The sequence below is a fragment of the Cynocephalus volans genome, chromosome 10 (assembly GCF_027409185.1).
Source record: "Cynocephalus volans isolate mCynVol1 chromosome 10, mCynVol1.pri, whole genome shotgun sequence".
NCBI classification, from domain to species: Eukaryota; Metazoa; Chordata; class Mammalia; order Dermoptera; family Cynocephalidae; genus Cynocephalus; species Cynocephalus volans.
In genome coordinates this window covers 92273045-92291758 of record NC_084469.1, presented here as the reverse complement: position 1 = coordinate 92291758, position 18714 = coordinate 92273045, and the positions used below count along the sequence as shown (strand labels likewise).

At 52.5% G+C, this 18714-nt stretch overlaps 1 protein-coding gene across 10 annotated transcripts in view; it reads right to left on the bottom strand.

The window, feature by feature from the left end:
- Positions 1-7071, bottom strand: part of DOT1L (DOT1 like histone lysine methyltransferase) — a 67047-nt gene extending 59976 nt beyond the window's left edge. For 6 of the 10 annotated variants that reach the window (XM_063112557.1, XM_063112558.1, XM_063112559.1 and 3 more), the window contains exon 1: positions 6774-7069. In XM_063112557.1, the coding sequence (XP_062968627.1) occupies positions 6774-6854 (81 nt within the window). In that variant the 5' untranslated portion in view covers positions 6855-7069. Of the gene's footprint in view, positions 1-6773 lie in introns of all 10 variants that reach the window. The other 4 variants (XM_063112556.1, XM_063112565.1, XM_063112566.1 and 1 more) reach the window with 3 other exon arrangements.
- Positions 7072-18714: the final 11643 nt, after the last annotated feature.

Genomic DNA, 18714 nt, shown 5'->3' with positions numbered 1-18714 from the left:
ACAGTTTCCATGCCACACCTGCCTCCCACGTGCACCTGGTGGGGACTCCAGCATGCGTTCCGTGTGCTGCCCCACCAGCCCAGACCAACAGAGGGGAGCCCAAACCGAGCCCTATGCAGAGACGAGGAAACTGAGGCTTAGGGAGCTGGACAGTCATTCCGAGGTCACACACAGGGTGAAGAGACAGAGCCAGTAGTCCAACCAAGGGCCCCAGCTCTCAACTTCTAGCTCACCAAAGTCAAAACATTAAGAACTCTAAGCTGGAGGGCAGGGGGGATACTGAGAGGCTGATTAACAGACATAAAATTATAGCTAGACACAAAAAGTAAGTTCTGCTGGTGTACAGTTGACCCAGCAATCTATAATTAACGACAATTTACTGCATGTTATCAAAAGAATACAAAAGAGAAGATCAAATGTTCACATCACAAAGAAATGATTAAGTTTTGCAATGACGAATATGCTGATTACCCTTAGATCATCATACACTGAAAGCACGTATTGAAACATGACTCACAAACCTCCTAAATATGTACAATCAGTACGTTTTAAGAAAAAATTTTTTAAAAAAGAAAGAAATCTCAGCCGCTCACAGTGATGCGGTCAAGGAAGGGGGACCGTGGTGATGAACTCAGGTACCATCCGACACAGGGGCACAGGGAAAAGCCCAGAGCTACAAAACCCAACCATGGACACCGATGAGGGAGAAGACAGAGTCTAGGAGAGAGAGAGGATGGCTGGTCAGGAAAGGAAGGAACCAGAAGGATGTGGGAGCAGAGGAACAGCAGGACAGCCAGGGCAGCAGCAAAGGGCAGCAGCAAAGGCCACCGGTGGGCTGCGAGGGTGTGGGTCCCCCCGACCCCACTGCACCCAGCAGCTCCCAAATGCCTCACTCGTGGCAGGTCCTCAGTAAACACCACCTGCATCCATCTGTCCATGCCACAGGCATGGGCTAGCAGGAGACCCCACAACCTGTCTCGACCCCGACGGGAATGGCAGGAACAGTGCAAAGGGACAGAGCAGGCACCAAGGAGGCTAAGACAGACAGCTGTGAGTGGTCACATCACCCTCACACCCAGGGAGATGAGGACATACTTACAGGTGCAAGAATGAGACAGAGCCCAAAGAAGAGGCCATGTTAGAAAGAAAGAGACAGAAGGGACACTTCCACGAGGTGAGGACAGGGCCCAGGACTTGGTTATTTGCAGACACCGAGAACGCTGGCACCTGCCCATCCCAGCATGAAAAGGGAACTCCAAAATGTTCAGTATCTTGACTGCATCAGTGTCAATGATATATTCTTCTCCAGTTTTGCAAGATGTTACCATCGGGGTAAACTGGGTAAAGAAAACATGGATCTCTCTGTATTATTCTTTAAGACAGCACGTGGGTGATATAGTGAAATACTTGGTCAACTTCCTAGTTTCCTGGCAAACAACTCCTAAAATCCTTGGAATCTCCATATTGATAAGTGTCTTTCTGCATGCTAATGAGTTTGAAGACCAGCAGCCCCTAGGCAAGATGGCCTAGGGATGGCCACCAGCAAGACCAAAGCAGAATCAGAGGAGTGGGATGGGAGAGGGCTGAAGAAGGCTGACTTGATCACCAGTGGCCAATGATGTAATCAATCATGCCTACATAATAAGGCCTCCATAGAAACCCAAAAAGACTGGGTTCAGGGAGCTTCCAGAAAGCCAAACCTGTGCAGGTTTCTGGAGGGTGGCACTCTTCCCCCCTGCACCTGGCCCTGTGCACATCATCTTCTGGTGTCCGCCTATATCTCTTGCAATATCTTTTGTAAAACTAAGTAAAACCAGGGCCGGCCCGTGGCTCACTCGGGAGAGTGTGGTGCTGAGAACACCAAGGCCCCGGGTTCGGATCCCATATACGGATGGCCGGTTCGCTCACTGGCTGAGCGTGGTGCTCACAACACCAAGTCAAGGGTTAAGATCCCCTTACCAGTCATCTTTAAAAAAAAAAAAAAAAAAAAACTAAGTAAAACCAGTAAACCTAAGTGTTTCCCTGAGTTCTGTGAGCTGCTCCAGCAAATACACTGAACCTGAGGAGGAGGTCATGGGAACACTGATTTATACCTAGTTGGTCAGAAGCACAGGTAAAACAGCCTGGCACTTGTAAATGGCATATGAAGTGGGGGCAGTCTTGGGGACTGAGCCCTCAACCTATGAGATCTGATGCTACCTCCAGATAGTGTCAGAACTGAATTGGACTGGGGGACACTCACCGCAGAAATGATTGCTTGCTTGCTGTGGTGGTGAGGGGAGAAGCCCACACATTCAGCTGAGCGAGAGTACAGAATTCCCTTACCATATCACCTTCCCAGCAGCCAAAAAAAAAAGAGTGGAGAGAAAAAAAAGGAGAAACTGGGTTTTTTTCCCTATATCACCAGAGCATGAATCTACAATTATCTCAAAATAAAAAGTTTTTTGGGCCGGCCATGGCTCACTTGGGAGAGTGTGGTGCTGATAACACCAAGGTCATGGGTTCAGATCCCTATATAGGGATGGGAAAAAAAAAAGTTTTTGTGGTTTTTTGGGGCAGCTGACCAGTACAGGGATCAAACCCTGGACCATGGTGTTATCCACACCACACTCTAACCAACTGAATTAACCGGCCAGCCCTTTTTTGTTTTTTAAATTAAACTTTATTTTGAGGGGCTGGCCGGTTAGCTCAGTTGGTTAGAGTGCAGCCTTATGACACCAAGGTCACAGATTCTTTGGATCCCCATACCAGCCAGCCACCCCCCCCATAAAAGAGCAGCTCCCTGAGAGAGACCTGGCTAGGGGGTCTCCCTGCACCCCGCCCACTACTTCTCTAATAAATCTCCAGAGAGAGCTCCTGGACTCCCTCTGGCTCTTACAGTTGCCCATCAGAAATGAAGTGGCATGTATTTGAATTTTAGAGACCAGAGTACCAAAGCTAACATTTTATAACACCAAAATGGAATGCCAGGCTTTTTCTATTATTCCTTCCCTTTGTAAACTAACTCCTTTCCCCACACAAGGTAGTCGAAAGGTTCACGTGCCTGCCATGTGAGCTTGGATGAAGTGGGACGCTCGCACACACTGTTACACAAAAATGATCGGAGGCCACTGTTTTGGACTAAGTTCCCGCACTAGACCCCAAACATCAGACTAAAAACCAAAATGGTGTCACCTCTGCTAAGTTTCACACTTAAGCTGTGGTCTAACCTTCTGAGAAGTCAGGAGAAAGATAACAGCCAATTTCCCAATCGGGCCAGCCTAAATCCCTCATTAGGTATGATAATGAAGTCCCCTCTGCTGTAATTCTTACACAAAAAAGACAGCCTGAAGTAACCCAGTATTAACTAATCACTTTCCTATTGTTCTGTCCCCCTGTCCTCACCTTACAAGGAAAGTAACTTTGAAATGACCAACGCTCTTTTTGTTCTTTGTTTCTGCTTTCTTCAGCCTTTTCCTGTCCGTACAACTTTTGCTATTTGTAAGACTTCAGGGAACTTCTCTGACTCTGTGTTGGATGGTGTTTCCTGGCGATCCTCAACTTTGGCTCCCAATAAATTGGTACAAATTTCTGCCTCCACAGCCTTAATTTCGGTGGATGACACAAATGTGAGCATCAGAAAATATCTTCTGAGTCATGATGGGCGATGGCTCACTCCACCCCGCCCCCAGCTACTACTCATTGCCGCCCACAGTCGGTCTGGCTCAGCATGCACTCATCAGAGGGCAGGGACTCTTGGCCACCTGAGGCTGTCTCTGCAACGCCCACAGCCCTGAGTCACAAAGGGGAAGGTCCCACTCCATGGCCCCCTCAGGTTCTGCCCACTCAGTGTTTTACAGCCAGCTGCCAGGCAAGCCACGAAAATGCCACCTGCATCCTTTCCACCAAAAGAAGGGCCATCCTGCCTTAGAAAGGCTACCGTGAACCGTCCATGATAATGTGATAACTCTAAGTCGACATAAGAACAAAAATCACTCTTCCTCCCCCTCTTATCTGTCAATTGTGCAAACCCCCACTTCCAAAGCTGGACATTTCCGAGTGGGGACAGTAGTGGCTGCTGCCACTTCCTCCTGCAGATGCCCTTCCTCTGAGAAGCCACCCACAACCCCCCAGGGCAAAGCTGGCAGCCCCTCAGGACCTCAGCTGACCCCTATATGCAGCACTAAGGCTCCGCTCAACCTTTTTGTGTATAGTCTGCCTACCTTCACTTTACAAGTTTCTTGAGACTAAGAATACAATCTCATTGTCCTCTGTGCCCTCGAGGAACACTGAAAGTATTCTGTAGGTGCTGTCAGGATGAATCATCAACAACAGGCTCAGTCATTTCAAATGTGCGGTCAGGAGTACTCTGACCTTCCCAGAACTGAAGCTTCTGAAATAGCCCATTTTCCTAATGGGATACGCATGGAACCGTCACAAAACACAAATTCATATGTAACATACTGCCCCCTCATTTCTCGTGAGAAAGCAGAATTCCTCAATGGGAACAGCGAAAGTTAAAAAACGTCACTGCAGAGTTGTAAGAGCTGCCTGCCACTCTGGCTCGCCAGGAATCTCCCCAGGCCCTCCCTCCCACTGGCCTGGCAGCGCCACAGCCACGCCAGGAAAGGGCCTGCGGACTCTGGGTGGGGCACCCGGGCCAGCACAGACTGTCCCAGGCCAAGTGAGGTCCTGGCCAGTGAGGGAAGGGCGCTGTGCAGTTCAGTCCCACCCGCCACTAGGCAGCCAGCTCCCGCCAATGCTCAACAGAAGGCCTTATTATTTATAAGCAGGGCGCCAGGTTACAAATCGCCCGGGCAGGACACAGTGACTGGCTGCCGTGTCCAGATGAACTTCCAGTTTAGTATCAAGGGAAAGGGGGAAGGCAACTGGGCAAGATCACTATAGTGAGGTCCAATATCTGGTTCCCAGGGATTCCTCACCTCTTTCGATGCTCAAAAACAGCAGTCTTTAGGTACAGAAATGTTCAACATAAACCTAACACAAGCCCAGCAGTCCCTTTCCTGCACGCTTTCCTAAGTGAAGTGAAAACTGGAGTTCACATAAAAACCTGCCCACAGACATTTAGACCAGCTTTATTCCTTAATCACAAAAAATTGGAAACAGCCCTGTGAGCGGTAGGCGAGAAAATAAATAACCGTGGCCCATCCCTCCAAAGCACTGGACTCAGCAAAAAGTCAGGCTAACTTTTGACAGCGGCAGCGGCTGCGGCAGTGGAGAAGCTCGGGTACGTGTGTGAGTGACTGCCCTGCTGCCGACTCCAGTCGCCTGACCTGCGGAAAAGGCAGAGCCCTCTGGATAAGAACTTGAGTGCAGGCTGGGGAGGGAGAGGACCAGTACAGGGAACTTGGTGGGAGAGAGACAGAATCATCCTGCATGCTATTCTGCACCTTGACTGTGACTTTTTTCCCTTTTTTTTTTTTTGACGCCTGGCCTGCAGGGGGTCTTAACCATTGATGTGGCTGTTACCAGCACCACACTTTCCCAAAGGAGCCTTCGGGCCACCCAATGCACCTTGACTGCGATGGTGCTTACGCAAGTCCACGCATTTGTCAAAACTGAAAGAACAGTTCCCTGCAAACTGAAATTATACTGGGTGTCACCTATCAGGCGAAAAAGTTAAATTTGAATTCAAACCAGTGCGACTGCAGACGACTTCTGCCGCCTAACAGGGGAGCGCTAGGATGGGCGAGCAGAGGTGGAGGCTGGGGAGGGTCGAGTGCTGAAGGTGGAAACCAGCGACAGCACCCAAGCGTTTCCCCCACTCTCATTTCTGTTCCTGGACGCCTCCTGCCCCGTCCCTGCTCAGGCCGCCCAGGCGCACAGCCGGAGCGGCCCGACCGGAAGAGCCAGAGCCGGGCGCACCTGGCCCGCCATCCCGCGCTGCCACCACGTCTCCAAAAACCGACACGGCCTGAGCGCGCGCGGGCTTCCACCGCCGGCTCCCCGCAGGCCCGTCCCACAGAACAGCGGGCGCGCAAAACGGCGCCCCAAAGCCGCCGCCAACCGCGCCCGCCTCGCTTCCCACCCGAGCCGCGCACGGCTCAGTCCACTCGGGATCCGGGGACAAAGTCCCGGGGGTCACGCCAGCCCTGCCCACTCGAGACCCGGGGAAAAACTTCCTATGTCCCTAGGTCACGCCAGCCCTGCCCACTCGAGTTCCGGGGACAAACTTCCTATGTCCCCAGGGTCATGCCAGCCCTGCCCACTCGAGACCCGAGGACAAACGTCCTATGTCCCCAGGGTCACGCCAGCCCTGCCCACTCGAGATCCGGAGACGAAGTTCCTATGTCCCCAGGGTCACGCCAGCCCTGCCCACTCGAGATCAGGGGACAAACTTCCTATGTCCCCAGGGTCACGCCAGCCCTGCCCACTCGAGATCCGGGGACGAACTTCCTATGTCCCCAGGGTCACGCCAGCCCTGCCCACTCGAGACCCGGGAACAAACTTCCTAGTTAAGAGAAAAAGCGGGAGAAAGGGAAAGGCGCAGGACAGGTGTCCCAGCAGATGGCAACTAAAAGGAAGAGCACAGTGACAGCGCCGAGTACCGACGGCCAGCAACACCCCACGACCCCCGCCCCAGGACGCCACGACTCCTGCCCTTCGACCTTCGCCCCGGACAGGCAGCGCGGGAGCAACGGCGGCCCGGGGCGCGGGGCCGGGAAACGGCGGGGGGACCGGCGGGCGGGCGCGGGGCCTCCAGCCGGGGGGGGCTCCCGCGCCACGGAGGGCTCCCGGGGGCACGGCCGGGGGTAGAGGGGGGTCGCACTCACGTAGACCGGCAGCGGCCACGGGTAGACGGCGGGCTCGGCCCCCACGGGCGACTTGAGCCTCAGCTCCAGCTTCTCCCCCATGTCGGCGCGCGCGGCCGCCGCACCATGCTAGGCGGGCGGGTGGGGGAGGGGCGGGGCCGCCGGCGGGAGGGCGGGCGGGGGGGGGAGGGGCGGAGGCTGAGGGGAGGGGGCCCGGCCTGGGCCTCGGCCGCCGCCGCCGCCGCGCTCCCGTCCGGCCCCGGCTCCCTCTTTGTGGTCACAGGCCCGGGGCCGCCAGCGCCGCCGCCATCTTGGGCCGGCGTGAGGCGAGCACAATGAGCCGGGGCCGGGCGCAACCACTCGCCGCGCGCGCGCGGGGGGGGGCCGGCTCAGGCAGGCGGCGCGCACACGCCGCCCCGCCCGCCGCTCCGCGCACGCCACCCCCGCGACGCCCCGCCCCTTGGACTCGCCCGCACGCACGCACCCACGCACGCTCGCGTAGGCACGCACGTCCTCGGCTGCCCTCGGACGCCTCCGCCCGCCGAGCCTGAAGCGGGACCCGGGGACACCCCGCGGGGGGCAGGGGAGGGAGGCCCGGAGGATCACGAGTTCGAATTCCGCCCCCGGAGACGGACGCGTCCCACCTGCCCGGACACCGCTTAACAAAACCGTAAATCCTCATTCGGTGTGATGAAGAAAGGGCCGGGAAGGCGGAGTAAAAGGAGAGCCGCGGGGACGCCATTCCTCGGACTTAAGTGACTGGCCCCCTTCTGGCCCAAGGAGCTGACCTTCCCTGCATGAGAGTTCACTGCTTGACGGACAGACTGTTCAGGGGGAATCGCTGTCCCCGAGACACCCGTTGCTTAGATCAGCGTACAGGACCCTGTGTAGAGAAATCGTGGGAAAGCGGGGCGGTTGTTAACCTGCTGTGTTTTAAGAAGATGGGAGTTTCCTAAGTGCTGTGGAAGGCCTGAGAAAACGTTGTTCTAAGTGTCACTGTCGCGTTTGCCGCCCGTCCTCACACGGTGTCTGGGATGGGCTGGCCGCGTAGACCGTCCTGAACTTGCACTACAACCCTCTCTTGGCCTCCGTGGTCTCCCCAGTTTGCAAATCTAAATGAAAGCTTCATCTAAACGTCCTTCGAGACCGACGTGTTTGTGTCCACAAGTAAAAGGGCTCGAGTCCAGCCCCAAGCCCACAGTTCATCCATCGGTAATGTGTTTATTGAGCAGCTACTACGCCCCAGATGCTGGGCACTCCATGCTGGCCCAGCCAAAAAAAACCGAAACAGGCTGCCCACACAGAGCTTCATTTTCATCGGAAAAATCATGATAAAGGTCATGGGGGAAAGTAGTGAACGTGTCATAAATGCCCCCAACATGGTTAATTTATGTGCCCATTTGGCTAGGCCAAGAGTTATTCTAGACATCCCCTGGGAAGGTATTTTCAGACGGGATTAACATTTAAATAAGTGGCCTTTGGTGAATCCATGACCGTTGTGATGTGGGTAGACCTGACAAAGACTGGGTCCTTGACCAGATTTTGGGCAGGCCGCCCTCAGGGGGTCCAATTCCCACAAGAATCCTGATGGGGCTGGCTGGTTAGCTCAGTTGGTTAGAGAACAGCCATGTGACACCAAAGTCAGGAGCTGGGTTCCCCTGACCAGCCAGCCAACAACAGCAACGAAAAAAGAATCCTGCTGAGCCGGTGGAGCCGGAGTCCCCATCCCCCATATCTGACCACACCCCTTGTCTCACCATCCAGGTTAGGGTTAGGGCTGGACTCGAGCGAGGTGATCTGAGAGGGTGCAGCAGGATTCCATTTGTATGATTTTTTTTTTTGGCAGCTGGTGGGTGCAGGTTTAGAACCCTAGACCTGGGTGTTATCAGCATCACGCTCTACCCAACCGGGGTAACTGACCAGCGGTGAATTGTTGTTAGTCTTTTCTTTCTTTTTCATGCGTATGAAACCCTAGAATGAGACCCAGTAACCTGAAGGTGTCTAACGAATTCAGGATGGTGGTTACCCTGGGGGGCGGTAATGCAGAGCTGGTGACACAGGGGCAATCGCTTTGTGAAAATGTCCCCGCCATGAACTTTTCTGTATGTGTATTAATAAAAAGTTTTGGGGCTGGCCAGTTGGGTACAGCGCAGTGTTATAACACCAGGGCCAAGGGTGCGGACCCTTCTGCTCCTTGGCCTGATCTGCAATTTTAGGAAAACGGACATAGCCCTTTTTATGAGGCTCCTTCTGATAAAGGAGGTTTTATCATACTATTATCAAATTCAATAAATACTTTTTCTTTTACTAACGGGAAAAAAAGGGTTTGGATTCCCATACCAGCCAGCTGCCAAAAAGAAGAGATTCACCTGGTGACTGTGAGATGTGAAAGCAAATTAGGAATTTGGGGGAGGGGTAAAGGAGGCAGTTGGAAGAGCGGAGTGCGGTCACCCGGGTGACAGGGAAGGGAGACTCAGAGGATAGACAACCCCCCACGTCACACAGCCCAGAGCGGGGTGGCTGGGCTCTGTCCCCCTCTGCAGACACCCTGGAGGTCCTGGAGAGAAGGGGCCTGCTCTCCATCTGTGTGCACCCCCTTCCAAGCCAGAGTTCCTCCACTTCCTGCACTGGGAGCTATTTTAAGTTTTCATCCCACAGGAACAGCCTGAGCTAATGTCCCAGGAGGCCCCCTCTCTCTCCCTTCCCCCTCCCACTTCCTGCAGAGAGACCCCCAGACCCTAACACCTGCTCCCCATCTGACCCCACTCTGTGCCCACCCACTCCCCACCGCTTTCTCCATTTGAGGAACTGCCAAAGTGAGCCCGGGCCAGGCATGACCTCAGAGTGTTCTCCTGGGACCCCTCCCAGCTGTCCCCTCCAGTTCTTCCCTGGGCTCAGCTCTCTGCCTCTGAAGCTTCCAGATGCCCCCAAGCCAGGACCCACCCTACTTTGCCTGAATTCCAGCCCTGGCCCAACCCCTCCCTTGCTGGGTTACCTGGGGAGAGTCACTTACCCTCTGATGGTTTTCTTATCTTCACAATGCAGGGTTGGATCACCATGAGAAAGGGCTACCATAGTGCCTCGTGAGTAATGCCATACGAGCGGGTACTGTGTGGTTGTTAGGAAGAGTTGACCATCCCAGCTTGTCCAGGACTGTCCCAGGTTTAACACTGGGAAACCGGGAAACCCCCTGGTCTGGGTCACACCGGGATGGATGGTCACCCTATGTGGGTCTGACCCTCAGCGATGCTGAGGAGAGGAAATCTCTCCCCACCCTCCTTCCTACGTTGTAGCCCTTCGTTCATTCCTTTGTTCAACTCTGTTATTCAACAATATTTATTGAGCACCTACTGCACACCAACCATTTTTCTGGGTTTTAGGAACAAAACAGGGAAGAAAGTAGGTGAAGATCCCTGCCCCCATAGAGCACATGTTCTAGAGAGTGCAGGAGAAAGATAAGCTAGAGCAGGATGATGTCACACAAATGCAGAAGCTGGAGCCAAAGGAGAAGGCCTGGCTCAGGGCGATGCTGGAAGCGTCTCATCTCAGCAACGTTCTGCCCCCAGGGGACACCAGGCAATGTCTGGGGACATTTGTGGTTGTCACTGAGACAGAGTAAGGCTCCATTTTCCCTGCGGAGGACACTTTGTTACTTCTCCACGCCTCAATCATGACACCCCCCCAGGGCCCCAGGGCCCACCCCGATAAAATAAACAAAGATAAGAGGGGAACAGACATTCACTGAGTTGCAAACCCCCTCCCCAAGGCTTGTTTACTGTAATTGCAAAAATTAAGTTACAGATTAACCTTAAGACTCCTGTAGGAATTCCCTCTTGCACACAAAGCTTCAAGGTGACTGCTACAATGACCCTTCTAGGAACACTACTGCCATCTTGGACAGGCTCAAAGACCAAAGCCCTATCTGAGCATGTGCCCATGATGCAACCAGAACAGAATGGACCACCTCTGGTGGTGCTGGCCTGCACCCCTTAACTCCTTTCCCTATAAAAGACCCTGAACAGCTCCCCTCAGGCGGCTAGCTTTCCTGTAGATAACCCCCTTATGCATAAGTCCATCTCCCCTCTTTTATTTTATTTTATTTTTTATTTTTTCTAAAAGATGACCAGTAAGGGGATCTTAACCCTTGACTTGGTGTTGTCAGCACCAGGCTCAGCCAGTGAGCAAACCGGCCATCCCTATATAGGATCCGAACCCATGGCCTTGGTGTTATCAGCACTGCACTCTCCCAAGTGAGCCACGGGCCGGCCCTATATCTCTCCTCTTTTAATAAAGTGTTGCTTGCATTACTGCTAGGTGCATCGTTCAGTTCTATAACTTTGGAACTGAAGAGGCTAATTCAGCAACATCATGACTGGGGCCCTGGCATGGAGTAGGTGGAGGCCAGGGACGCTGCTCAGCACCTGCACTGCTCAGGACGCCCCACCACAGAGAGTGATCTGAGCCCAGTGTCCACAGAGCTGGAGAAATGATGTGTAAGTTATTTGGAAGAAAAATTGAGGGGCCGGCCTGTGGCTCACTCGGGAGAGTGCGGTGCTGATAACACCAAGGCCACGGGTTCAGATCCTATATAGGGATGGCCAGTTTGCTCAATGGTTGAGCGTGGTGCTGACAACACCAAGCCAAGGGTTAAGATCCCCTTACCGGTCATCTTTTAAAAAAAAAAAAGAAAAGAAAAGAAAAATTGAATATGATCCCTGCACACACTATATGCCAGAATAAACTCCTGTTGGGAATGAGATTTCATCCTCTGTGTGCCTGTCTTTGCCATTTAGAAAATTCCCATTTGTGGTACTTGTGTGTGTGGGGGGGGGGTATCAGAAAGGCCATCAGAATAGTTAAAATGGTCCTAAGTTAAATTTTTGCTGGAAGAAAATACCCGCTCAGGGCTGGCCAGTTGGCTCAGTTGGTTAGAGCGCCACCTTGTAGTACCAAGGTGAAGAGTTCAGATCCCCATACAGGCCCGCTGCAAAAAAAGAAAAGAAAAAAATATATATCCGTATAGTTGTGGGGATGAGGCTCGGGATCTGGAGCTCCTGGAATCATCCATGGAAAGGGAGAAATAAATAACCTCCTGCTTCTTGTGCTGTGAGCCCCAGAGCCCTTAATCAGGGGTCAGCACGCTACAATCTGCAAGTCACATCCCTCCCACCCTGGATTTGGGGACCCAGAGAAGCTTTGTCCTAACCCCAGCAAGCGTGGTGGCCCAGCCAGACAACCGATTCAAAGGGGAGAGTGTTCCAATGTCTTTGATCAGGGGCTGGCAAACTTTTTGCAAACGACCAGGGAGTAACTGTTTTTGGCTTTGCAGATCAGGTGGTCTCTATCACAACATTCAAGTGTGCTGTTGTAACACAAAAACAGTTACAGATTATGTGTAAATGAATAAGCGTGCTTCTGTTCCAATAAAACTTTATTTACAAAAACAAAGGTTGGATTGAATTCAACACTGCCTTAATCCAACCCTCCAAAGAGGAGGAAGCGTGGACCCTTAAAACCCCGATTTCATCCCTGGTGTCCACACAGACTGAGATCTGTGGCTAGTCTATAGTTCCTCCTATCAAGAGATGGAAACTTTTGTGCCATCCTGGCAATATGGGGTGGCCATGTGACTTGCTTTGACCAATAGAATGTGGCTGCAGTGACATCACGGGAGTTGCAAGCCTAAGTCTCAAGAGGTCTAGTAGCTTCTGTCCTCAGATCCTTGCCACCGTTAGACCCTCATGATGTGAGAAACGTGGCTAAGCTACTGAAAGATGAGGCCACAGAGAGCAGAGATGATGTGTTCCAGACGTGTTCCCCACACTGTAGCGTGGGTCAGAACTTCCTTCTTTTTCAAGGCTGAGTAATATTCCACCATGCGGATGGACCATGTTTAATTCATCCCTTTGTTGATTGATGTGTGTTTGAGTTTTTTCCACTGTGTGGCTTTTATGATTAACACATGTAAGTCTTTGTAGGGACACATCTGAGACATTTTTTGTTTTTTGGCAGCTGGCCACTACAGGGATTGAACCCTAGACCTTGGTGTTATCCGTACCATGCTCTAAACCACTGAGCTAACTGGCCAGCCCATTTTCTCTCAATTCCAGAAAACAAAGACATTCTAAAAGAAGAGCGAGGACCCCAGAGAAGCCAGCTTGAAGGGATCCTCCCTGGCCAGATATAGGGCAGTGTGAGCATCGGAATGTACAATGTCAGTAATGGATAATAACAAATGGAATAAAATAGTTTCCGAGTCCGTGATGATACCCAAAAGAAAGAAAGAAGTAAATGGGAAAGCTATTCTTTATAAGAGATGGCCAGCTAGTAAATGTAGGAGGACCGTAGAATTAGAAAACCACTATTTTGAAGACTCCAATAGAATCATTGATTGAAGCAATGTCCATCCATGAAGGCAAGCCTCATGAGGGGAGGGTGGCTGGGAGTGTCTGTGTCCAGACTCAGGGTGTCAGCCCACAGACGACTTGCTCATTACAAAGGGAAATATGCAGACATTTGTACAGGGCAGAACCCAGACAGACACCACCTAAGCCAAGTGGCCAATGTGCACCTCACCAGTGGTGGGTCCAGCAGCATCACGTGGCTCCTCACCCGATGCACCGGGGAGGATGAAATGTCACCACCATGGTGAGCTTGCCACACGTGGTTACCTTGAATCTAACCATGAAACTGAGGATGTTCTACAGAACAACTGGTCTACATTCTGCCAAAAAGTCCACATCTTGAAAAGACAGAAAGAGCCAGGGAAACGGTGCTGGAAGACAAGATCCAGGATCAGAGCAAGAACAAAACGGCTTAAAAGCAGTCATGAGACAGTTGGGAGATTTTGGATATGAACCGTTTAGTTGATCCTACTATTGCATCGATGTCAAGTTTGAATCAATGTTAAGTTTCCTTCATGTATCATGTCACTATGGTTACACAGGAGAACAGTCCCGCTCTTGGCATGGGGTGGGGGTAGGCAAAAGAGAAGTTGTGGAGCTAGACCTGGGGTCATGTCCCTAAGTGGTTGTCTGTCTTTGGCCAAGGGTCCTAAGCTTTTGAATTTTGGGGGGGGGCACAGCTGGCCAGTGCGGGGATCCGAACCCGTGACCTTGGTATTATGAGGCTGTGCTCTAACCAACGGAGCCAACCGGCCAGCCCAGCCTCTGACTGTTATTGTTATTATCAATAATATCTGTTAATATCTGTTATTATTGTTATTATCAATGTCAATATTATTAATACCCTTACCCTTTCTTCTTCCCATAGGATCAGGCCAACAGGAAATATAATGACCCTCCCTTTACAGCTGGGGAAACTGGCAGGCCAGTTGTTTCAGTGGTTAGAGTGCAGTGTTATAACTAACACCAAGGTCAAGGGTTCAGATCCCCATACTGGCCAGCCGCCAAAAAAAAAAAAAAAAAACTGGAGAAACTGAGGCCTAGGATCATGCTGTCAAATTGAGTGCCTAGTGGAGCCTTGGCTAGGACGGGGCTCTATCTTCCTCTGTCCCAGGCTCCTTAGCCACCCCCTGGCACCCTGATCTCACACCGTCTCCACAGAAATTGCCAGACCCTTACCATTCTGCAGGAGCACAGGTGATGCAGGAGGATTGGTTCCTTTCTGTCCTCACCTTGGACCCCCTCCCCAGCCACCAAGGGCCTGAGGCAGCCTAACTGGTGTCTCTAGGGGCAGGAGGTATCCAATCATGCAGTCGCCAGACACTACCCTTGGTAGGGACTGCACCATTCAAAGACAGGTACCAGGTGTTTTCTACTTCTGAGCCAGATGGCAAGTCACCCAGCTAACTCACCGGCAGATCACCATGATAATCGCCTCACGTTCCTGTACTCATTCAAAAAACATCGCTGACGAAATTAAGTGTTGACAAAAATGGAGCTCACTGGGAACGCTCATCCGTTGCTGTTGGGATTGAAAGTCTCTACATCCACTTTGGAAAACTGGTGTCATCCACTTGAACTAAACATACTCTTACCCCATGACCAAGCAATTCCGATCTGGGATATAAAGCCAAGAGAAATGAGAGCACAGGTCCACCAAAAAATATGTACAAGAATGTACATAGTTTAGGTAAATTCCATATCATCAAAATGAAAACTTTTTTTGGTGGGGGCGCTGGCTGGTACACGAATTAAACCCGTGGCCTTGGTGTTATCAGCACAGCGCTCTAACCAATCGAGCAAGCTGGCCATCCAAAATGAAAACCTTTTGTGCTTCAAGGAACATCATTGAGAAAATGAAAAGCCAACCTACAAAATGGGAAAGAATGTAGCAAATCATGTATCTGTCAGGGACTTGCATCTAGATTACATAAAGAACACTTACAACTTAATGATGAAAGACAAATAGCCCAATTAAAAAATAGGTAAAGGATCTGAATAGATGTTTCTCCAAAGATGTACAAACGGTCACCAGGCACATGAAAAGATGCTCAATGTCATTAGCCATTAGGGATATGCCAATCAAAACCACAGGGAGACGCCACTTCCTGTCCACTAGGAAGACTATAATCGAAAAGAGAGGTAATAACACGTGTTGGAGTGAATGTGCAAAAATCGGACCCTTGTACATGGCTGGTGCAGCTGCTTTAGAAAACAGTCTGGTGGTGGCTCCTCAGGAGGTCTGACATACAGTTACCAGGTGGCCCAGCAGTTCCACCCGTAAACATCTGCCCAAGAGACGTGAAAATATACATCCACACAGAAACTTGTGCATGAATGTTGACAGCAGCATTACTCATAATTCCTAAAATGTGGAAACAACCTAAGTATCCATCAAGGGACAAATGGAAAAACACAGTGCGGTCCTTCCACACGGTGGAACGTCACTCAGCCATGAAAAGGAATGAGGTTCTGACACACGCTACCACGTGGATGGACCTTGAACACATCACGCTCAGTGACAGACGCCAGACACACAAGGCCACATAGTGTGTGACTCCATTTACATGAAGTTTCCAGAACAGTCCGGTCCACAGAGGCAGGAAGTGGATTCCTGGTTACTGGGGGCTGGAGGTGGGTGGGATGGGGGATGCAGGATGCAGAGTGATTGCTTTGTGGTACTGGGTTTCCTTGGGGGGTGATGACAATGCTCTGAAATTAGATAGTCGTGATGATTGCACCACTTTGTGAATATTCGAAAAACCACTGACTTGTTCATTTGAAAAGGGTGAATGAAGGTTATGATGTGTCAATGATATCTCAATAGAGTTGTTATTTTAAAAGGAGAAGGTGCAGAAAAAAGAAGGGGGTTTGGAAAAAGAGAAAGGGCCGGTGCGGTAGCAGACCCAGTTCCTGTTCTATCCCCTTTTATTCCTCTTCCGAATTCTGTCGCCGTCCCTGGACCCCCCCACCCACGTGGCCACCCGAGTTGAAGTTCCCGCCCACGGGTGGGGGCGTGGCCACGACTGGCTTTGGCCAGTGGGCTGATGGCAGAGGCCATGGGCAGGAGATGCTCCGAAAAGGCTCGGCTGCCTGCAGGGCGTGTTGCTGTGAGCAGAGCTCGGCCTCTGCTGGCTTCCTGGTCCCTTAGAACAGAATCCCTGCAACTGGGCAAAGGATAAAGAAATGAAGTTTATTTCTCACCATTTTGGAGGCCGGGAAGTCCTCAGTCCAGGGTGCGCATCTGGTGAGGGCCTTCCTCCGTCTGGCAGGGGGCTCTGTACGAGGCCCGGGGACCACCGTGGTGTCATGGCGAGGATGGCCTGAGCAAGAGCTCACCTGTTCACCTGCTCTCCTCACAGAGCTGACTCAGTCAGCAAACACCAGCTGAGCTGCTTCTGTGGGTCCAGCTCTGGGAACAGGCAGAGTCCCCCCCCTCACAGATCTGGGGGAGACATGGCAGGCAAGGAGGAAGGGGAGGTGCTGGGGTGCAATTGAGTTAGGGGCATGGGGGGCTGTGGAATGGAGTTGTGAAGTGGCTCACCCTGAAGGATGTGGGAGCCTGGAGGTGACACTTGTGTAGAGACCTGAATGTTGAGCCAGCCAGGGTGGAATCTGCAGGCAGAGGACACAGCCTGTGCAAAGGCCCTGGGGCAGGACCAAGCCTGACATGTAGGAGGAACAGCGAGGGGGGCCGTGTTCCTCTGGTCGCTCATTTTATTGCTATGATCATCATTATTATTGATGAGTTCCCTACTCAAGTGCCGAGCACACCTCCTGCAGGAAAGCACTGGGCTCTCGCGGCGCGGCCTCAGTTTCCCCTCGGGCGTGGGCAGCAGTGGTGGGCCGAGGCCCCCGGGGGCCAGCCCAACGGCAGGAAGGACCTGGACGCCATCCAGCTCTTCGTGTCCAGATGGATCCCGCACACCCTCCAGCCGCTGTTCGTGCTCACGGGCCCCAGGACCCCTGCACTGGCTGCACAAAGGTGGCTGCAAAGGCAGACGGGCTGGGGGCGTGGGCCGCTGAGCCAGGCTTGGGGGAAGCGCCAACCTCGGGTGGGTGAAATGCTCCCGTCTGCCCACCCCCGTGCCCACCCTCTGTGGGGATCAGGACCTCCTCCCCAGGCCTCTACCCTTGCCCTTCCCTGCCTCCACCTTTGGCTCAAGTTAAAACTGGCCGAGCCTGTTAGCCATGTGTTAGGGTCTGAGGCCAAAGACAATGATCATGGACTGTCCATCTGGGCAGAACCCAAATCCTGGGGTGGACAGGGGGCAGGAGGAAGGCGTGGGCGACCTCGGAGCCCAGCAGCGGCGGCAGCTGTGGGGAGGCCTGCCTGACTGCCTCCCACCACCTGATCCTCTCTGATGGCATCCCGGAGCAGGTGCCCAGCCGTCGTGGCCCCAGCCCTTGGCCCAGCGTCTGAACTTGGGTGGCTTTGACAGCTTCCCTGTCAGGTGTTGGGGACAGCAAAGGCTTTGTGCTGGACACCCCTGGTCCCCATCCTCCAGCAAGACCCAGGAGGGGCCCTGGGGGTGGAACAGGGGCTCGTGACCTATTTCAAACCCAATTTGTCCCCGTCTCTCCCCGGGCATTGCACGCACGGTGATAAACATGAATACGTGTTTGTCGACTGAATGAATCGGTGAGCGAATGAATGAATAAATGAATGAATGATGGGTCAGGATAGGTCATAGGGAGGGTCTGGTGGGATGGATCTCGGACTGTCACTCCAGCTAGATCCTCCCGCTGCTGGCATCTTGAGGGGGAGGAAAGAAACCCCTCCCATCCCCCACTTCATTGCAAAACCAACCATCACCAATACTAATAATAATAATAACCGGACCTGACAAATCTAACTCCTCCTGGTGGCCTAGGAGGGCAGAGGGGACACACTCAGCCATAAGTCAAGCTCTGGGTCTCCATTGGCACGTCCCCACCCTCTGGTGTGTCTGAAGCACCCATTTCTAGAAAGATTCTGATGACAGTGGGGGGGGTGTCTGCATGGCCCCCAAACGTTGAATTGAAAGGCCCTTGCTGAGCTCTGGGTTCAGGGAGACAGATGGGCGGAGGGGGGCTGGCGACGCCCCGTGGCTGTTCCCCTCTTTTTCTTAATTTTTAAATCTTCCCTGGAAATCCTCAGCAAGGAAGAGGTGAGAAGTGAGGGAGGGGCCGGGGCTGGGATTTTAACCTGGGCCTGAGCCTCAGTTTCCCTGCTGTTAGCGAAGCAGGACCCGATGAATATGGAGTTATGTTTTTCTGGTTGGAGAATGTGGGGATCCTTGGGCACCTCGGGGTCTTTCCCATTTGCAATCTTTCTTGGAGGGTGAAAATTAGGAAGCGGAGTGTCCATGACAGCCGGTGGTCACCCTCCACTTTTTGAGGGGTCCTGAGTCAGTCTGTGATCTGGATGCAGGGGCTGGACGTCATGACAGAGGGGCCCAGCTCCCCAGTACCCTTAGGGCAATGGATCCTCACCCACGCTGGGCCTGGCTGGACTTTACCTGGTTTTTACCTAAGCTGCTTGGCAGGAAGGAGCGGAGGGGCAGGCAGGAGGTGGG